General features: G+C 41.4%; 2 protein-coding genes across 4 annotated transcripts in view; both read left to right on the top strand.

Moving 5' to 3' along the window:
• The first annotated feature begins 5,615 nt into the window (after nt 1-5,615).
• On the top strand, nt 5,616-7,377 carry tmem250 (transmembrane protein 250). The gene is made up of 2 exons (XM_088391681.1): nt 5,616-5,696; nt 6,496-7,377. The coding sequence occupies exon 2, from the start codon at nt 6,605-6,607 to the stop codon at nt 7,022-7,024; it is 420 nt and encodes a 139-aa protein (XP_088247807.1). The 5' UTR covers nt 5,616-5,696; nt 6,496-6,604; the 3' UTR covers nt 7,025-7,377.
• A 2,051-nt stretch (nt 7,378-9,428) lies between these two features.
• The window catches only part of nacc2 (NACC family member 2), a 30,344-nt gene continuing 19,911 nt past the window's right edge, over nt 9,429-19,861 (top strand). Inside the window, exons 1-2 of one of the 3 annotated variants that reach the window (XM_088391675.1) lie at nt 9,429-10,060; nt 15,116-15,233. The gene's annotated coding sequence lies outside the window, so the exon portion shown is untranslated. The remainder of the gene's footprint in view (nt 10,061-15,115; nt 15,234-19,861) is intronic. The other 2 variants (XM_088391680.1, XM_088391676.1) reach the window with 2 other exon arrangements.

Below are 19,861 nucleotides of genomic sequence, written 5' to 3'. Positions count from 1 at the left end.
TTTCTTTTGTTTCCCTCTCAAAAAGCTTTTGTTTACCCGCTGCTATCTTCTTATGCTTAGAACCCTGGCAGCTTAACCCGTAGCCAGCATCTGTCTTCAGCTTGGAGAAAGGCAACGACGCAGATGTTGAAGAGATTGGTCTTATGGGTAGTCGCCTTCTTGGCCCCTTCACTGGTCCAGTTAGCGGATTACGCGTTACGAAATATCCAGGAGCCAAACACCGCTCAACACACACACAACCCCATTCTTTGCTATAAAAAGCTATCGACGAGTGCTTAAATCCAACGAGTGGCCGTGCTGACGGGCGACGGCAACGTCGCGGGCATAAAAGACAAATTAACAAGGTGTCCCAGGTAGAGAAACGTCAAGCGGTGGAATAATGAGGCTGATTTATGAAGTGGGCGCAGATAAATATTTATGACATGTATTTATCGTCATCCAAATATTGCTTTTGGCGCGTTGCCTCATGGAGGCCTCTCATCCCGAGCATGCTTTTAATGGTCGCGCCGTACGTGTTAAACGTCAGTTGGGTTGTCCTCTATCAGTGCTTGCGTCTGTTTCTCCTGCCTAAATCCCCTTCCACTGGAGCTTTCTTTTTGCCTCCTAATCGCAGGCACAATCCCTCACTGCAGCTGGCTCGGCTCCTTTAAGCACCGCCAAAGAAGTGAGCTCATCCCATCTCATCCCTTTCCCGTTATCCCGACGTTATCCGTCAAGTCCCCCACATCCCTTTCTCTCAACATTATTCCCTCATTTCTCATCCGGAAGATTCTTTTTTTTTTATTCCCTATAGTTTCCCAGAGTGACAACTAATTTACATTGTCAGTCTTGCACACTTGGATTTCTTTTAATTGAAAGCATCTTTTTAACAGAGCTCAACTCTTTCATTCTATTTGGTTTGCTGGAAGACATGCAAGAAGAGGCAAAGAAGGGCCCCAATTAAATGCTAGTATTAGTTGTTTTTCACACAAAGAAGAAAGATTATATCCTGCATGTATTGTGACAATGTTTGTTTGTGTCGTACTTGATTTAATTTTTTCATGAGCCGAACATTTATGCTAACTTTAGTTGGTATTTCACATCCTGTTAGCACATATTTAGCTAAACATTTTGGTGTTTACGAGATAGACAATGTTTAATTCTATTTTGTCTTGTATGTCGGCTTAGCCTAGTCCTCGTGCAGATGAGCTGCAAAAAACATGCCAATTATTAGTAGAAGTACAATTTTGGCAGTTAATTGAAAACCCCTTTTCAAAATTATTCGATAATATGAATGAATTTATTTTGTAATTTATGCAAAAATATCAAATGTGCATTTACTTGAGGATTTTTTTTAAAGAAATATTTGCTGTAAATGTCTCTTATATGATTTGATTTAATTTAATACCAAAGTTCAGTTTTCACTCACTCCTGTCATCGGGCAGGGCGGGTTTCTACGACAACAAGGTCATGGGAGGCAGGGTTATGACATGAGGCCAGCAAGTGGTCGGGGTCTGCCATGAAGGGGAGGTGGTAGGCTGAAAAAGCCAGAAGAGAGATGATGAGGGGTGGTGGGGTGAGGAGATGAAAGCTGCGGTACCATTTTTCACAACAGACAAAAACATTTGCTGTGATATCAATTTGGAACTGCAGCGGCAGTCCCCCCTTCTTGGCCCACCATCCATCATCTTTTCGGGCACCCAGATGAGTGGGTGACCCATAGGTATCGTGCGTGGGAAGGAAACGCCGCAGCGCTACTGGGCGGCGTGGGTTGCCAGGGTGGCCGCCCACCTCCCCGCCGTCAAAGCCCCGCAACTACTCGCTCGCCCTCAATCCCCAAGTCTTTTCCCATTAGCACCAGCAGCGGAGACCCCGCCCTCTGCCTGCCCTCTTATTGGCACCTTTGCCTGCACCCCATCACTCATCTCCCGGCCATCATCCATCACCCATCGCGATCAATAGGAGGCCATGCATTCATCAGGCAGGGGGAAAGCAGGAGGAGGGATTGCATGGCGGATGAAAAAAACAAGGAAAAGCTTGTAAAAGAAGGAGGAGGATGCCAAACGGGCAGCCATATTTAGGCAGAGAGGGCGAAAATGTAGACCTTTGCAGCAGTTAAGGACCACGCCCAAGCACAAATTTGGTAAACCAATTGCTGATTTTTAAGTCAGGCCGCATGGTTGAATCGGCATCAGCCATCGAAGGCCACTCTGGTTTGCTGTTAGCTGGCAAAGAAGAATTTTTTTCTTTTTTTCATTCATTAATTAAGCAAATTGTTGCTGGGCAAAATTTTGCGGAATTTAATATGTAAAAATAAGGGATGAGGTACATTAGGTTGTAATTCGGAGCGGTCGCATGTGGTGTTGACAGCAATGGCGCCATCATGCTGACAAGTGGCTGTGCCATGTGCATCCTTTGAGAGGAAGGGAGAAATATTACTGAGTGCAGCTTTAATCAGACACATGGCACACACACACACACACATAAGTAGAAAGCGTAATGGCACAATGTCACTGTCAGTCATTCTGTGCTTGTCAGTTTCCGGCAAGGCTGCGCACTTTGTGTTGACAGCCCATAAGTTGTGTTTCACGCACACACACACACCAACACACAAGGTGGTTCAGAATACACACATTTCGAAGTGGAGCCAGAGCGGAATAGATGGTGTTTTAAGATGATGGATGCCTTCTCTGCCCAGAAAGATTAAGCCAGACCTCTAGCGATAAGTTAGCTGGCGATGCGTTCAGCGTACACAGTAATTGTGATTGCTCGACAGGAGCGTTTGCCGTACTGTGGGGTGTTTGGGTGGCAAATGTGCAAAAAATAAATACATAAAAAGTGAAAGATTGCATCTGTGTGTACTCATTTATCACACGGCAATACTGCAAATGCAGTCAAACGTCATTAGAACATAGTTCAGCGAGCCGCCGAGGATTAAACTGCATGTTTTGATTCTTCTCCGTGTTCTCCTTCCATTTGCAGGCGGATAGGCACTGACCCTTGCCGCAAACCATGAAAATTGGTGAGGAATTCACACCACCCCTAAAAGGTTCAAAATCTGCCAATATTTGCCACAAGATGGTGACAAAGCACTACTTTTATTATATACTTTGCTGTGGCCTGTGTAAATAAAGCTTCTTCCTTATCTTCGACATACTGTTGTTCCTTTGCAAACAAGAAACTCTTGAATGGCAGCTAAAAACTTGAACATAACTTGGATTTGTTATTAAGGTTTAAGTGTGTTTTGTTTGTTTATTAATATTTAAATTTAAACAGGCTTTAAGAAAGAACAGATCCCAGAAGCTGCTAGCCAAAAGTCAGCTGGGTCCTGTCTGAACGTGTCAGGTGTCGCTCTTGGGTTTCGGACCCCCACAAGTGCCCCATCAGATGGACACTCTCATTGGATTATTCATGAAAAGAGAGGAATGTTTGTATGCTCAAAACAAAGAACTCTTTCCGTCTGCAATGCGTTTTATTGTATAAACAGCCTAAAAAAAAACGGCACACGTCTGAGGTTCTGGGTTCCAAACTTTCCTTCTATCTTCCTGTGTGGGGTTTCGGGCCCTTGAACGTGGAGAGTTGTGGATTTTGTCACACGTAAGCGCCTTTAATTCTTTCATCATCGTATTCTTAGCAATGATGTCATGGGGTTAACCAGCCTCGATGACCCCTAATTAGCCCCTTGACCCCTGACATCATGCACACTGCAACGGAGTGTGCTGGTATTTCCTTTGGCACATACTGTAGGAGTTCATAATTAATGGTCGATGCATGTTTTTGAGATGAGGGACAAAACCAGAGTGCCCGAAAAAAAAAACACGCAGGCACGGGGAGAACATGCAAACTCCACACACATTTTTTATATATTATTAATTGAGATGAGAGGCAAAAGGCACGTTTGAATTGAAAAAAGGCATGTGACACAAACATGGCCTCTTATATTTCTACAACTGAGGAGATTTGCTGCATAAATCACAGCGCGTTTAAAACATTCAATTGAAAGCTGTTCGAGAGAGTCACAGTGTAAATCAGCATAAGTGATCAAGATAGATTTTTTTAACCCTCTTTTTGTTAATGTATGGTAGCGTCCGAGCACATGCAATAACTCAGGTGCGGAGGAAGGCAAGACTGATGGGTCACGCCATTGACAAGGTGATTGACCCTTCAGTTGACCGCCGCTGACGGCTCAGGAAAATCTGGCTAATGGTGGCGAGCCCCGCAAGCGTAAACAACATGCAGACTTTTCCATCACAAGGTTTCTAACCGCGGTTTTAACGGCTTGTAATGGCACCTTCCTTCGCAAGTCATTAGCATTGCCCTCACACACGTCATGCTCTTGTGACAATCACATGGACGTGCTAGCCTATGTATGTTTTAGGAATGAAACCTGTGTCATCTTTGATGAACACTTAGGCCAAATATGCTACTGTATTTTAATGTTGGTCATGGTGATACTTGGCAAGTTGGGGTTTATCTTTTTTTTTTTAAGGAGGAACTTGGGATAAGAAGTTTGAAAAGCAAATGTTTTTACAGAATGAAATGGATTTCTTAATATACATTCAATTGTCTTGGTCAGAGGTCACCATGTTTATAAATTAAAGTATTGCAGCAAAGATTCAAAACACTGGTTTTGAATTTAGTTTTAATTAGTTTACTCCATTGTGCCACTTTCATCACCTCAGAAACTTATTTTTCCATTTATATTCTAAAAAGTACATCCTATACACAACACCTACAGGAAAGCAAAATAAACTGTTAGATAAAGTGAATTACATCAAGGCACACCAGCCTATTACTCTGCTTCAGAACACACCAAACAGACTTTTTGATTAAAACTTTCAATCATTAAAGACTCCCTCATCTTATTAGCCTGAATAATTGATTTAATTTGTCTCGCAACAACTCCCGCTCTCACCTCTACTTAGTTAATGAATTAATTGATTGAGCACCTGTGTGCGTGTGTGTGTGTGTGCGCGCGCGCGTGCGTGCTTGTGCGTGCGCGCGCGCGTGCGTGTGTGTGTGTGTGCGTGCGTGCGTGCGTGCTGCTCGAAACGTGAAAGCACTCAAAACTTTGCAGTTGTATCCCATTTTAATGTCTTGGATGTTTGTTTTTTAAAGAAGACGTGACAGTTTTGGGAGTTTTGTTTTTGGTATTTCCGTTTTTTTGTGTTGGACAGTTCAATAAAAATTAAATTAAAGAAAACCAAAAAAGTCTAGATGGAAGTACAATACTCAAAGAGCCGATGAGAAGTCACCAATTTCGCAACATTCAGCCAATCAGAGCCTATATATTGAATTTCAATTTCTAACGTAAACTGCACATTTGAAGACGCAGTTGTGTGTATTTGCAGGGCCTTAGAGACTTTATTATGAGAAACTCACAATTGGAGTAATGGCGCCCTCTAGTGTGTGAACTACTTTCTGTTGCTTACTCCATGTCAAGGAAGATGGAATAGATGATGATCACAACACTGTTTGTTCTTCTAATTTTGCACTTGCCCTTAAATCACCAACAGTAAAATAATCAGTTTTGTTTGTTTATGGAAGTTATGCACATTTGTCTGTCTGTCCGTCCGTCCGTCCGTCCGTCTGTTTGTGATACTGGCCCTTTAAATGCGCAGTGCCGTCAACCCGTTTGTCGTGCCACATTTCGCGACATCGGGTGATTTCCGGCAGTTTTATCTCCGCCAGCAACAGCATCATCTGGCTTGTAGCATGTAAGTATGCTCGATATGTAAGTAAGCATGCTTAGTATGCTATAACTATGCTCAATGGATAGAATAAAAGGACAGAAAATGACATTATTATTCTGCAAGGTGGTTTAATGACAATTAAGGCGCTGCTTTCCACAAACATTAGAGCAGGCTAGCATTTTGCTAACACAAGTGTCATACGCAATTGCTCTCCAAGTGGAGATGAGCTACTGTCTGACTTACCGCCACTAAGTAGTAAAGTCGTAATTACGGTAAATGCATGTGAGGAATACACTACTTGTGCACAAATACGAAATAAGTAATTTAGTCATTTATTAGTGGTAGCTTTTTGCAAGCTGAGTTACGGTGAGTTTTGTTAGAAGCGGATTGTGTTTGCTAAGTGACACTTAACTCACAGTATTGTGTCATGATACCAAACCACAGATGATAAATCCTCAAGTTTATTTTGGGTGATCCCAAAATTATAATTATTGTTCACAACGCTGTTAATTTGGGGGGTGGGGGGGCACAAATCGTAGCACACAGGCATTTATGTCAATATTTTCAATTGTGACGTATTAGTGACATAGAAGGTCTCACTCACTAACGCATTTTCATAAATAACAAAGGCCCACTAAACTGTTTCTGTACAAACAATTTAAAAAACTATCAGATTTAATTCATGACAGCAGTAATAGTTAACTATAATCATGACTGCCTAACACATTTTTTTGTCAATGTCAGATTTTTTTTTGCAGGAAATCACCCTTGAATACAATGCAGATGTTGCAAAAACACTCTAATGTGTTTCTCGTGTCTTTAGTCTGTGGATTCTCCTCAAAAGAAGACCATCAGCCACCACATGATGCAAAGAGCAGCAGCTAGCACGACAGACTACACGTCGTCCAACTGGGGGCTCCTGTAGCCCACCCATGCCTGTGATCCCCATCCCTCGGCGGGTGCGCAGCTTTCATGGCCCCCACACCACCTGCATGCACTCGGCGTGCGGCCCGGCGCACACCACCAAGCTGGTGCGCAGCAAGTACAACAACTTTGAGCTTTACGTGCGCTCGCGCTGCATCTACAGCTTCCTGCGCTTCCTGCTCTACTTCGGCTGCAGCCTGCTCACCTCTCTCCTGTGGGTGGCGCTGTCGGCACTATTCCTCGCGCAGTATATAGGCGTGCGCATCCTCCTGCGCCTACAATACAAGCTGTCCGTCATCCTCTTCTTGCTTGGCCATCGGCGCTTGGACTTTGCCGCCGTCAATGACCTGATTATTTACAGCATGCAGATCACCATGTTCATGGTGGGCGGGCTGGGATGGTGCTTCATGGTGTTTGTGGACATGTAGCTGGGATCAAGGTGAGGTAGCAAAAACTTGCAAGAGACCAGAAATTTACCTATTTCTTTTGGAAATAGCTGTGAATTTTCAGCATCACAAAGCTCTGTGATTTTCATGTGTTGAGTGTTAAAAAGTAACAATTTTGTCACTTTAACGTGTTTGTGGTTACATGTTTCGGGGATTTTTATATAAGAGTTCCTTTGAGTATTTTTTAATTGTATGGTGGGTTGCTCCAATGCTCCCAAGTGCCGTATGTAGGCAATAGACTAAGTTGTCCACTCATGCACCCATTGAATGTCAAGCGATTTTATGTGCATTAAAATTATTCTGTACTACTGGAATAAAAAGTTCCAAGTGTCTGACATTTGTGTATTACAGCGGATGTGAGAATCAAAAATGTTTTGGTGATGACCAGAGCTCTTACACCGATATAGAATCTGCCTATTTCAAATTCAAATATATGCAAATGAAGCTGGTGCGCTGTCATTTGCCGCAGTACTGGTAAAACACCACTAGGTGTCAGTGTCGGTCTTTCAACAGTAAGTTTTTTGTGCAAATTCACTTTCATACGCAACTCTTGTTCACTCCGTACGACTTTTTAAATGTGACTAAACATTGCGTAAAATGGATAGCAAGCAAATTTAAGTCATTATATCCTTGTGAATAAATTTATAACACATCGTCTACTTCCATGCTTATGTAGTTAAAGGTATTTAGATGCCTACTGCAATATGCGTGTATGTATATGTGTGTATATATTTACATGTATCTGGTCACATGTTTTGAAAACCAAAGGCTGTCTTTGTGCAGACGATCGTAAAGCATGTGGTTAATGTGTCATCATGTGACGCCATGAGAGCAATTAGCCAAAGGCACAGTGCCACCTTAAGATATGTCTTTAAAATTATCATTTATAGGCAGCATAGTGCAGAAATCTGAAATAAGAAATTATGTTGGAGCATGGAAAATTATGACACCCAGTACGTTGCCAAATCCATCTTAAAGATCACACTGATCACCTCAGTGCAAAGGTTCTGACCTAGCTTTTTTTTCCTAATGTTGAACGGTCAACTTGGAAGTAATACATTTGTCACTTTACTCTAAATTCTATCTGCACCTATATCATGCACTAAATTCAGCTTCTAACATGTCCTTTTATTCAATGTTAAACAGCAAATGGTCAGTGGCATTTGCACAGTATGTACATATGACATTCTGCTTCTTTATTCTGTGTTTAATAAATGTTCCAATGACGGATGGGGAAAAAAAGCGGTCTGGTGAATGGGTCCACTGTGCAGCTGTGTCGTAAGAGAGACTTCAAATAGAGATGCGCTTGCGGCTGGACCGTTCCGTCCACTGCCCTTCGCATGTCACCGTTATGATGCAAAAATTTGCCATGAAGACGGTGTGAAAGGTTCTCTCACACACACATGCACACACACTCACACACATTCACACACACACTTGACAACCAAGGTTCTTGCCAAGCATAACAATGGCGATGGCTGCATCCCAATCACCTTATATAGCCTTCAAGGTGGGTGCCTTTTAAAGGTAAAGTGAACTAATAAAAATTCTATGAAATGTTTAATGTTTATATTTGGTATCAAAACAAGGACAGAAAGTTTATTCAAACCAATTTCCATTTAAACTAAAAATAAGCTCAGCAAAGCTCAGCATACTTACAGTGTGACAAGTTCACATTTATTTTACTTATGTTGGTGTCTGTATTGAAGTTGAAGATTTTTATTCAGACAAAACTTGTGCTTTGGTGCCATTTTACATTATCTTGACAGGGGGTGTGTCAGATTATTGCGTTCTGTAGCAGGGCTCAGTTCCTTTTTCCATTGCACATTTTATTTTGTGGCTACCTATTATTGACTGGCACTGCACTTTACCTCAACTAGAATTGACAAGTTTGATTCCTGAGTTTTTGGGCTACTGTGGAGAAGAGCAGCTCAATGTTTATATTGTTTTCATTATTGAGCTTGATGCCGTCTGTACTGGCTGTAGACTGTACATGAACTCAGAAGCTGGTGATCATGATGTATTTTCACTTCTCCTTTTTCCCAAAACAGAAGCTGACCTCTCAGAATGCCTCTTTTCATGCCGTGTCATACATTTCACTTTTTTTTTTTTTTTGGGTCATTTCACCACTAGGACAGGAAAGCTACATAAAAGTTGGTTAATATAGCCCACTGGTTTATGAAAGTTTGAAAATGAAATGTATATAAATAAATAATAAGCCAATTTAAAAAATCAACAAATTATAATAAACGATTAATGTGCTCATTCCCTCGTACAATTTGGAGAAAGAGAAACTTTGCTCCTGGCTGCAGTGAGCCATATCACCACCAGCTGGCGCTGCCGGTTTTGCCAAGAGGAAAAACAAAATACAGACGCATGCGCAGAAACTCGTCCGTAGCTGTCATCTGAGGACACGTGAGGTGACTACACATGTTCACGTTGTTCTCGCGCACAAGGAACCCCTGTGCAGTGTCATTTCTTCGCCTTTTCACGAAAGCACCACGACACACTTGGCCCAACGAAAGGCCGCTTTTGCCATTTTCTAGGTTGAGAAGTGAAGTCAAGTGAAGTGAAGGGGGGAGGGGGTGGTTCACCGGCTTCTTGTAAAGCTCCGGAGTGCACCGAGTTCATGTGTCCGTAAAAGGCGGATCGACGAAGACACCTCTCCCGTCGCGTTAGCAAGCTTCCGCATACACCATACCCTCCTCAACCAACTCCCCACAAACAAGATGTCTGCGTCTTTAAAGCGAAGCGCCGTTTGTCAAACGGGCCATGATGTCAGGCTGCCCCGTCAACCGCTCGCGTGAGCTGAGTTCCACTTCCTGCGCAGGCGGCCAGGCATCGGGCACTCGGAAGGCGAGCGTGGCCGAGGGAGGTGCGCGACGGACGGCCCCGAAGGAGCCACAAGAGCCGATAGAAAGGACGGAAGCAAGAACTGGCGGGAGCTGCATTTTTCCACCTAACTTCATTGGTCGTCGCTGCCGACTGACAGTCCATGGACTAGCCACATTTTTTCGGGTAAATACATATTTAAATATATATATTGTGTATACATATAGATTGCTTTGCGTCTGTGACGCATTGGCTCTGTATCTCATTTGAATGTGCTGACATGACACTGCGGTGCTGCGTTCGAGTTTCAAAAGTCATCTCAAAATGGTTGCCCCTAGTTCTATTAATTTGTTAAAATGTTGACATACTTTTAACCGTCGGTGACTACCAGTGGGGAAAGTGCCTTTTTAAAACTAAAAAAAAATGTAAAAAATCCAAAGTTGCGTCACAGTGAAGTCAAAACAAAACCCAAATCTCCACCCACACTGAAGCGTGGGAGTCCTGCAATGCACAGACTATCTTTTTTCCCCTTTTCTCCCACTGCAGTGAACACATCATCTCTTTGAATGCCTGCTTTTTGTGTGCCATTGTAACTGTAGAAGAAGTGCATTTGGGGTGAGAAGGATTTAAATGTCATTTTTGTGTGTGTGGCTGTTCACCTTCCTTGAACCCTGAGGTCACAATGGTTCTACCTTCACTTCTTTATGCATATTTTTTGATACATATTATACACATTATACATTTTTTTACAAGTATCAGAATATCAAACTGTGTGTGTGGATTCCCAGTCCTTTCCTCAGCAATACTCATTTAGAGGTTTTTTTTCCCCAACCTGCTCATCCTTGTCAGTCAGACTAATGTGAAGTGGTGCGTTTTTTCCAGGTCGATGTGGTTTTGTACGCATTACTCTTTACATTTCATTTTAGACTTTGAGACTGCCAGATAGTAAAGCGCAGCCAAAAATAACAGATCAGACTTCTGCCAAGGCCAAACAGAATCTTAAAGTGCATCAGCAGCCCCTTTTGGAATGTTCCCTTTAGTGCACCGTGGAATTAATGGAAAATATTGAAGGAAAATAGTATAATACTATGATATTAGCAACTTAATGCAGGTCTGCGCAATAATTTGGGGTAATACAAAGAATAAATCATCTGATGTTCTTGGGCAATTGGAAAATCTGAAGGCTTGCACGAATTCATAACAAAACACCCGCTGTTGTATCAGATCATTTCCAATCAAGCCATCCATTTTCTACGCTGCTTATCCTGTTAAGGGTCTTGCCAGATCTGGTGATGCCAACGTCTAAGTGTCTGTCTTAGCGCCATAATGTAACACGGGAAAAGGTACAAAAAAGCCAAAGAAAAAGCAAGAATGTATTGAGGTCTGTGTTTACTAAGTGTGTATGACATCACGATTGAATTTTGTTCTGCAAATTTGCGACTCGTAGTTTATTTGATTACCGTATTTTCCGGACTATAAGTCGCATTTTTTTTCATAGTTTGGCCGGGTGTGACTTATACTCAGGAGCGACTTATATGTGAAATTATTACGTGATCATTAACACATTACTTACTTACTCGTATGTCACTTCACATGTTATTTTCACACTAAACCAAATGAGGGCGCTCTGGTCCTGTGGAATAATTGGATCTTCAACTCACGATGAGTTAACGTCAGCGACGTATAAGAGGAAGCGTCGCATCTACTACCTGAGTCAGTGGAGTTGTTTATAAGTGACACAGAGGACGAAGACTTCAATGGATTTAATGATTCGGAGTGACTCGGTTGGTTCGATAAATTTGCTGAAATTGAATGTTATTGAGAACGCACTAAAAACACTGCGGTTTGCTAAAATGGAAAGATTGCATGGGTAAGATTTACAAAGTATTTTAATAATTTAAGTTGCCGCAGGAATTTTGAGTTGCGATACCTGTTTTTTGTATTTTCACTTGGGAGATGAAACGTTATGTAAGTCAGACACAGAGTCGACTTTTATGTTTATGATTAACACACGCAAGCACATACACGTGAATAAGTTCATGTGCTTTCTTGTCTCCTTTCTTACTAAACCTTTCCTTGCCTTGGCGCTACTCCAGAGGGTCGTGACAGCACTCGGCAGCTGTATTTGTGTGCGTGCGTGTGCGTGTGCTAGCGTGCTAGCTATGTCCCGGGATGCCCTTCCTCCATAGGCCTTGTACTATACAGCATTCCATGAGGGGGCCCAGGGAGAGGAGGAGGAGGGTGGAAAAGTGTGTGTGTGTGTGTGCGTGCATGTGTGTGTGTGCGTGCATGTGTGTGTGTGTCAAGCAGAGAGAACGGCAGCACTTTTCAATCCCATTTGAGGCTTGAAAGCACTGGTGAGAAGCACAGGGAGAAAAAAAAACTGCATTGGTCTGCTCGGCAACACAAAAACAGTCCCTTGATTTTTAAGATATTTCTTTTTTTGCAGCTTTTTCCTTATTTACATGACACTTTTTAAACAAAATTCACAGTGCATTAAATGCACCTCCATTTTTTTTGTTTCATTTTTAGTTTCATGACAGATCAGATCTCACACGACCTGCTATGCAATTATTGTCACAATTGTTGTTTTTGTAAATAATGGCAATGACAAAATATTTTATTGATACTCCTTTTTTCCATGACTACATGACGGTGATGAGCTCAAGATAGCTTTTTGATGACAACATCATGACAAGACGTGTATGAGTTTTTATTACAGAGACCAGACTGGACAGAAATGTTAGTGGGTGTTTTTTCAGAAGTACCACATTGTCTTTTATCCTGGCGATTAAACGAGGGAATATGGAGGATGACATTAAAAAAAAAAAAAATCTACAAAAAACAATAGGGAGGTTTTCATTGTTGTAATTTGTCTGTGTCCCCTGTAATTGTCTGGCGACCAATTCAGGGTGTACCCCGCCTTAAGACAGCTGGGACAGGCTCCATCGCCCCCGCGACCTTCGCGAGGATGAGCATTTCGTAAGATGAATCAAATTATGAATTTTCTTCTTCTTTCAAATTTACATCGTCTTAGAAAAAGTTGTCTGCCACCATCTAGTGGTCAAGATTAGAATTGACCAGCACCAGCAAAAAGATTTAGAACACCATAAGTGTTATTAAATGTACTAAACCAGAACTTGCGACGGAGAGGTATTTTACTGTGTATCCATTTTGGCAGCACATTTTTTCATTAACTTAATGTGGCCCTTCTTGATTTACGTGTATGTTGACGCGCCAACCATTTTCCCTTCTTGAGCCACAGCGCTGACTCACCGAGGATGGCATGCGATACGCGGCAGAGGGCATACGTCACTTTCTCATACAATGCTCTTGTATTTCCTTGCCATGTGTGTTTTCTGTGTGTGTGCATGCGTGTGTTCCGACTTGTCGCTGGCTGTGAGTCAACTGCAGTCTTCCCACTTGTCTTTGTTTTCAGTCAGCGATAGAGAGTACATTGTAGCTACGAATCTTCTGCGTACATGTCGGCTGAAAATGTTTCCACTGCATACATCTATTCTTTCCTGCTACCCAGGAGGTTTCTGTAACAATGGCATCAAATTAGATTGCGCAAGTGTACCCAATGAAGCCACCCGAGAGTCTTTTTCATTAGGTTGTTGTTGCTGTCTGTGCGGCGGGGAACAATGCTAATGATTTAAAAAGGAAATTATGTTAAAGTACTTTAAATATATTGCTTTGCTATTTGCTGATCTAGCTTGCATGTTTTTAGAATGTTGGAAGGAATTATCCTCAGAAACCCTTCGCAATGGGATAAAACGCAAACTCCCAACAGAAAGGCTGAAGCCGAGCCTCGGACCCTGACCTTCAGAACTCTGAGATGTATTATCCAGACTCAGTAGAGGTCTGGCTTAAGTGCTTTAGACAAGGCCAACACCTCAAACCAGGCTATCAAAAGTCTTCTTTTCTAAATGTGTGTGGAAAAATGCTTTGACTCCTTTAATTTAAAAAATTGTGACGATAAGATATATTTCCCATGATAGCATTGTCTTGACCTCACTAAGTGTGCTCAGAGCATTTCTAGGTGTTTTATGATCATCAAGTAATTTCACCTATTCGCCAGGATAATAGTTACTTTTGATTTTCGCTCATCAGACACACGAGTCTCCAATCGGCTTTGTGTCTTTGTTTTGTGCATTTTGGAAAAACAGGCTCAGCAAAACGCTATTAGGCCTCTTGAAAAGTTATCCTGTTTGACTTTTCATGGTGGGCTCCTCTTAAAAGCATTCCAAGATGGCAGACAATGAACAGTAAACACAATGTTATATGCAACCCTTTTTTTTATATATATAAAGAAAATGTTGGATAATTCTCCTCGCAGTTAAATGTCGTGTGGCTAGAAACTCCGGACAAATGCATTTGCTCAGTGCGTGTGCTTTTGCGTGGATGTGTGTGTCAGCTCTCTGCTAAGTGACATGTTTGGCCATTGGCGTGATGCCGAGCTAGTGCGATCACATGGCATGAAATGTCGTGCCTGCGTTTGTGTTGTGCGTTCGTGTGATGCCGCATGTCCGTGCGTTCGCGGCTGGCTGGGAGAATGAAAGGATGGGGAGGGAAATAAAAGAACAGGAGAGGAGTGGAGGAAGAGTGTGGCGTGGTGTGGTGTGGTGTGGTGAGTGCACGCGCGCATGGGGTTGATTGTTACGAGTATTTTCAGCCTGAATAGGCAGCATGTAGCATGCGTTTAGTCCAAAACAAGTCATGAGATTGTCCTCAAAACGGGATGGAAAATTGAATTTTGCCACTTAATGACACTTGAAAGTCCAACAAATGTGCCTTTTAATTTGAAGCGCATTAAAAAAAGAAATCATCAATTTTCTATCGTCTAATTTTGTTGTCTTGTGACCCCCTACTAAATCTTTAGAAATTTGTCATGCCATGCATGTTATATATAAATTGTCTATCTAAATGTTTATGCAACGCTGCTGCGAGCAGAGGCAATTATTCACTGAAATGAAGAACAGTAACATATTTTGGATAAATAACTCAAATTTCTTGATACATATTGATTTTTGAATTAAGTTTTGAGTACTAGTTTGAAATCACGTTGCTCTCGATGTGATTGCATCCATATTATCAATACCATCATTATACATCAAAGATTCATGTTCTGTCAGTAACTTAAGATCTAGCGACCTCTCGTCATCTATCTTGTCTACCTATTGTCTCGCTAGCCCCAGCAGCGCACAGTCTGACTCGGCACATTTCTTTGCATCTTTTCAGCTGCAGTGAGACGACTGGCAAAGTAAGACCTATCATTTGGTGCGAGATGCCCTCAGATGCGTACAAAGGCAAGGAAATCAAAAAAAGAAAACTCCCAAGTCTCCAAGACATCAAATAGGCGAGTATTAGCTTTGCGTGAATGACATATTTTCTCACAGCCCACCTCCATTTTGTGGGCTCTTGTGCTGCGCACTGTGCATAATTAAATTGCTGATAACTTCAAGCCTCACTCAAGGCTTGTGCTGGTAAACAGAGCCTGCAAATTAGCGAGGAAAGTAATAAGCGCGGGAGGCTAATTGACAAAGACGCTGCCTATATTATGTGCTTCTGCTTGGTTGCCCCGCAGAAAGTGTCTGGAAATCTATAGGCAGATTGTCATCATTTCTACAGCCTACTTTGTCATTCATGATTGAGTCGAGAAAGTGTCGAGATGGACGACTTCTTCCCTTCACGTCCTTCAACCAGTGCAGTTAGGCACTCGAAAACATCCGAGTGCGCAAAATCGGATTTTATAGTTTTCGTTTTAGCCATATTTGCGTTGTCCGATCCTCGCTTCCTGTTTTGTATTGTATGTCGCTAACTCAAGAGACTCTTTTGGAGCACTCAAAACCCGTGATTTTGTATTTATGCTCAAGTTCCTAAGGGCCCAGTCATAATTCGCAGCAGTTATTTGAGTTAATGGAAGCCTCAGGACACTTGAGCATAGAATGTGGGTTGGATTTTTTTTTCCCCCTTCTTTTCTTCCTTGTTTGAGATTAAAGATTTTATATTGTATGATTGTGAATACTCAATAGGCCATGTCTGAAGATATCGCTTTCTCAAGGTCCTCCTGTCCTGTCCGTACTAATCTTATTTCCACGTGTCCTTTTGATCTGCAAAGACAGACTGTTTTTTCTTCATTTTTATTTTCCTACTTTTCCTAAAAACTCCTGAAAGGCCTTTATAAGTTTAGCAAGGTAAGTCTTTTTCTTCCTTGGTCCATGCATCAATCACCTTGCCCAACTGTAGTTTTTGCGTATTCCCTTCAAGTTGCATGCAAACTATTTCGACCAAGAGACAAGCTTACAAACTCCCAAAATATACCCATGATTTACCATTACATCTTTTTTTAGACAAGATGGTTCTAAATCACTCTCAAAAAGTTTGTCGGAATTTTCTGCAGTGCCGTATTGCTTTGTACTGAGGTGTCTGTAAACTCTACGGCCGGACGGTAGGTTTGGGTGACTTTTAGACTGTAAAACATTCACATAACTCAGCAGAAGGTATGCTTGTTGAGAGTAACAGGGCGGCGAGGGGGAGGTAGCAGTGTTCGCCATGCTAAGAAAGTGGCCTATTTTGACTGCTTGATTAAGTCTGACCGGCACAAACAAGCAGTGTTTACCCAGGTCATTTGGGGCTCTTTGCCATGCACGCAGGTTATCCAAGGTGACATGTCATTTGAGCACATGTACACCGGGGCTTAGTTCACAGTAATGTGTGTGCGTGTGTGCAAGTGGGCGGACGCTAAGGGTGCTCTGAAAATAAGTGTGCATATCTTAACACTCAAAACCATTGTGTGTTTTTAAGCGTCATGAGATTATTTTTTTTTTCAATTCACCTACCGCAACACGATGTGATTTATTTTTTTCTTTTCCAAACCAATCAAAGGTGAGGACTGTACATGTCCGTGTGACTGTGTGTACGTGTGCCCTACTGTCTAGTGACTAGACAGTAGAGCACTGATGCTGAAAGTGGTGTCCTCATTTGGTGTACTCTGGTGGCCGCTGACATGTCACGCATATGTGTCAGATCTGAAACGCCACCATGATGTCAGTCTTAGCTCTGCTGAGCAAAAAACATTTCAACCATTTTAATAGAGTGCAAATAATGCTATTTCAAAATAATCCAAGCGCATGATTTTCCATTCTAGATTCTTGCTTGAATTGTGCAAATAACTGTGGTTTGACATGCGAGGCTTGCGGGACTTCACCTTCTTGGGGGGTGTTTGATATTGAGGCATCCACAGAGCAAAACTCAAAAGCAAGAGTTAGGCGGGTTCAAAAATACAAGCAAATATGTTCATATGCAATGCGCATGTGATAGCACAGCAACAGTCACGCAATAAATCTGTTACAGCACCATCCGCTCATAGCCGCCTTGTGACATCGCCTGTGTCCAAAACATAACACAGGGCTGTACATTTTTTCCACCGGCCTTAGGGTCTTAATTTCATGCAGGCATGAGCCAGCAGATGATGGATTTGATGGGCTGAACTAATAAAAATGCCAGACTTTGAACATTTTCCTGCCTGTGAAAGGACGAAGAAGGAATTGGTCGTTTGAGGACAACCTGCTACACTTGAGCAAAATACTTTTACGTCACATACTTTGGGGCCATTCTTTAGCTAACTAGCTTCTTTAGAGTTTGAAGTTGTTTTGTTGACTAAAATTAGCCTTGATGCTTTTTGGAGGAAAAATGTGAGATTAATTTCACAATTTTTGCTGGTAGAAAATCTTGATAGCAGTATTTTGGTGCATTGTACAAAATTTTGAGTAAAAAAAAAAGGCATTTTTACAAAAACGTGCTTTTTTTTCCAAGAAAGAAGCTTAAAATCCCACTTTTTTTATCACTCTAGAACATTTTGACAAAGTCATAATTTGACATAGCTTTTTAAGAACAAAGTGACCCACATGTTATTAAGAAAAAAATCCTAAATCAAACTATATTTATTAGGATGGCGTAAAGACTTAACTTGCTATTTGACAGGAACCAACAGATGTCAAAAGTTTACTAAAAAAACAACAGTCGTGTTGAAAGTACTAATGTTAACGTCAAGCATAGGGGAGAAGTGAGTGCCCCTCCCCAAATCATCTTATTTTCTTGGGTGGGTATCGAAAGTTGTTTTGCTGTTGTGTGACTCCACTTCTCTCGGGAAGATGTTCTTGATAGTCACGGTATCTCAAATGTGCTAAGGCGGAGATTATATGTTTGTTTTTATTTTTTATTTTACTCTTAATGATTGGCTACACTTGTTTTGCTAGATTATTCATTTTAGCTGGTTATTACCAATGAAAAAGTTGTGCACATTGGCAACCGATCATTGCTCGTCGACTGTGTGAGGCATGACCTTGATTTTTAGGACAGCGGCGGCCTGCGGAGTGTCACTGACTGTCACACGCTTTGCGACAATTCAATTAGATTTCACAGGACGTCTCCATTTTTTGACACGTGCCATGTATTTCTTCCGAACATGATTCGATTTTCGCAGAGCATGAGATGCTGAGAGAAAATGCTGCCAATCGGCGTGAAATGGGAAGCTGACCAGTTCTGATTTTTGATTTATAGAAGAGACAAAGCACGGGTTGGACTTCAGATCATATTTTGTTCAGTACAAGAAATATTGAGTTTCCGATGGAAGTGACGCACGAGGGGTCGAGGTCGTGAACGGTGTGCGTTGAACTCGAATGCAATGAAACGCTGTCACACGACAGAGAAGGCACACTCAGTTTGCAGCCTTACTTACTGGTTTGCTTCATAAGTGTGTTTCATACAAATATTTACCACAAGCAACACGGTGAAAAAGTGGTTAGCACATAAGCTTCAATATTTCTCTGGAGAGTTTGCATATTCTCCCTGCGCTTGTGTCAACAAAAGCACTTTTTGTTTCATTGCGGTCTTGTTTTTCCTCTGTAGCGTCAAAGTAATTGACAATTAATTCAACACAGTCGAAATAATTATTCAACGATCACTAATCAATTATTGCCATCTGTCGTTACGATCATAGTTGCTTTTCACTCAGTTTTAATGAATTTCCTAATTTGTTGTCGATGTTTTATTCATTATGTATAGTTTTAAGCAAGTCATTATGATCTGTAGTCGAGTAGTTTCAATTCCAAAAAACTTCAGTATGTGCTGAATACACGTTTCTTAGTTGTGCCTCAGTTGTTAGCCAGTGTTGATTTGTTTGTTCATCTGTTAGCTGGCTGATTTTTGTCACTTTGTGTGTGTGTGTGTGTTAGTGTGTAAGAGCTGGATATGACCCAACAAAAAAACTGCCTGGTGGTTTTTTTTGGTGATGATAATTGATATTGTCACGCAGAAACTTTTTATGTTGGGCTCCCTGCAAGTTTGTTGCCACTAGATAACGAATGTTGTTTTTTTTTTTTTGGGTGATTCAGTGGCGTGTCAGCAAATTTCATGTGATGTCGTCCGTTACCCAAAGAACACCGCCATTTTCTTTTTTGCATGATGTCTAAAAGTTTTTGCCAGACTTCAAATCAGCCAGTGTTCAAAACGTTAATTCTGCACAATTTTTTGCTAGCATATTGACTCCATATGATAATCCATGGAAGAGAAATGCGATAAAAGTAAAAGTCGAGTACAGGGGTCACCAACCTTCTGTATTGTATTGGAAAGTGTGTGACCGGGCTGTACAATTATGTGCAATACATCACTAAATATTAGTTAAAACATAACTGCCATGTAGCCCGAATGCTAATGAGTAGCATCAAAGTGACCTTAAAGTGTTTTGCTTCATTTATTTGAGAGGTACAATAATTAATAGATACCAAATTACCAAATATATCCAAAAATTATGTTTGATAATCAATATATTGTTTCGAGACCTAGTTTCATTTAAAATTGTCCCAAGCCTCGAAATTTCAACTTCTTTGAGAGTAAATACTCACCCATTTCTGCCGTCTTCCGTAAAAGGAAAGTGATATTTGTGAACATCTGCTTTTAGTTTAAAAAAAAATTAAGCAATTT

The sequence above is a fragment of the Syngnathus floridae genome, chromosome 12 (assembly GCF_059516105.1).
Source record: "Syngnathus floridae isolate MCC-2025c chromosome 12, RoL_Sflo_1.0, whole genome shotgun sequence".
Lineage (NCBI taxonomy): Eukaryota > Metazoa > Chordata > Actinopteri > Syngnathiformes > Syngnathidae > Syngnathus > Syngnathus floridae.
Note: the sequence above shows the minus strand (reverse complement) of the source record. Positions and strands in the feature narration are given on the sequence as shown.

What these genes read in the sequence shown, in the direction of transcription:
- tmem250 (XM_088391681.1), top strand. Translation starts at nt 6,605, where the DNA reads ATGCCTGTGATCCCCATCCCTCGGCGGGTGCGCAGCTTTCATGGCCCC.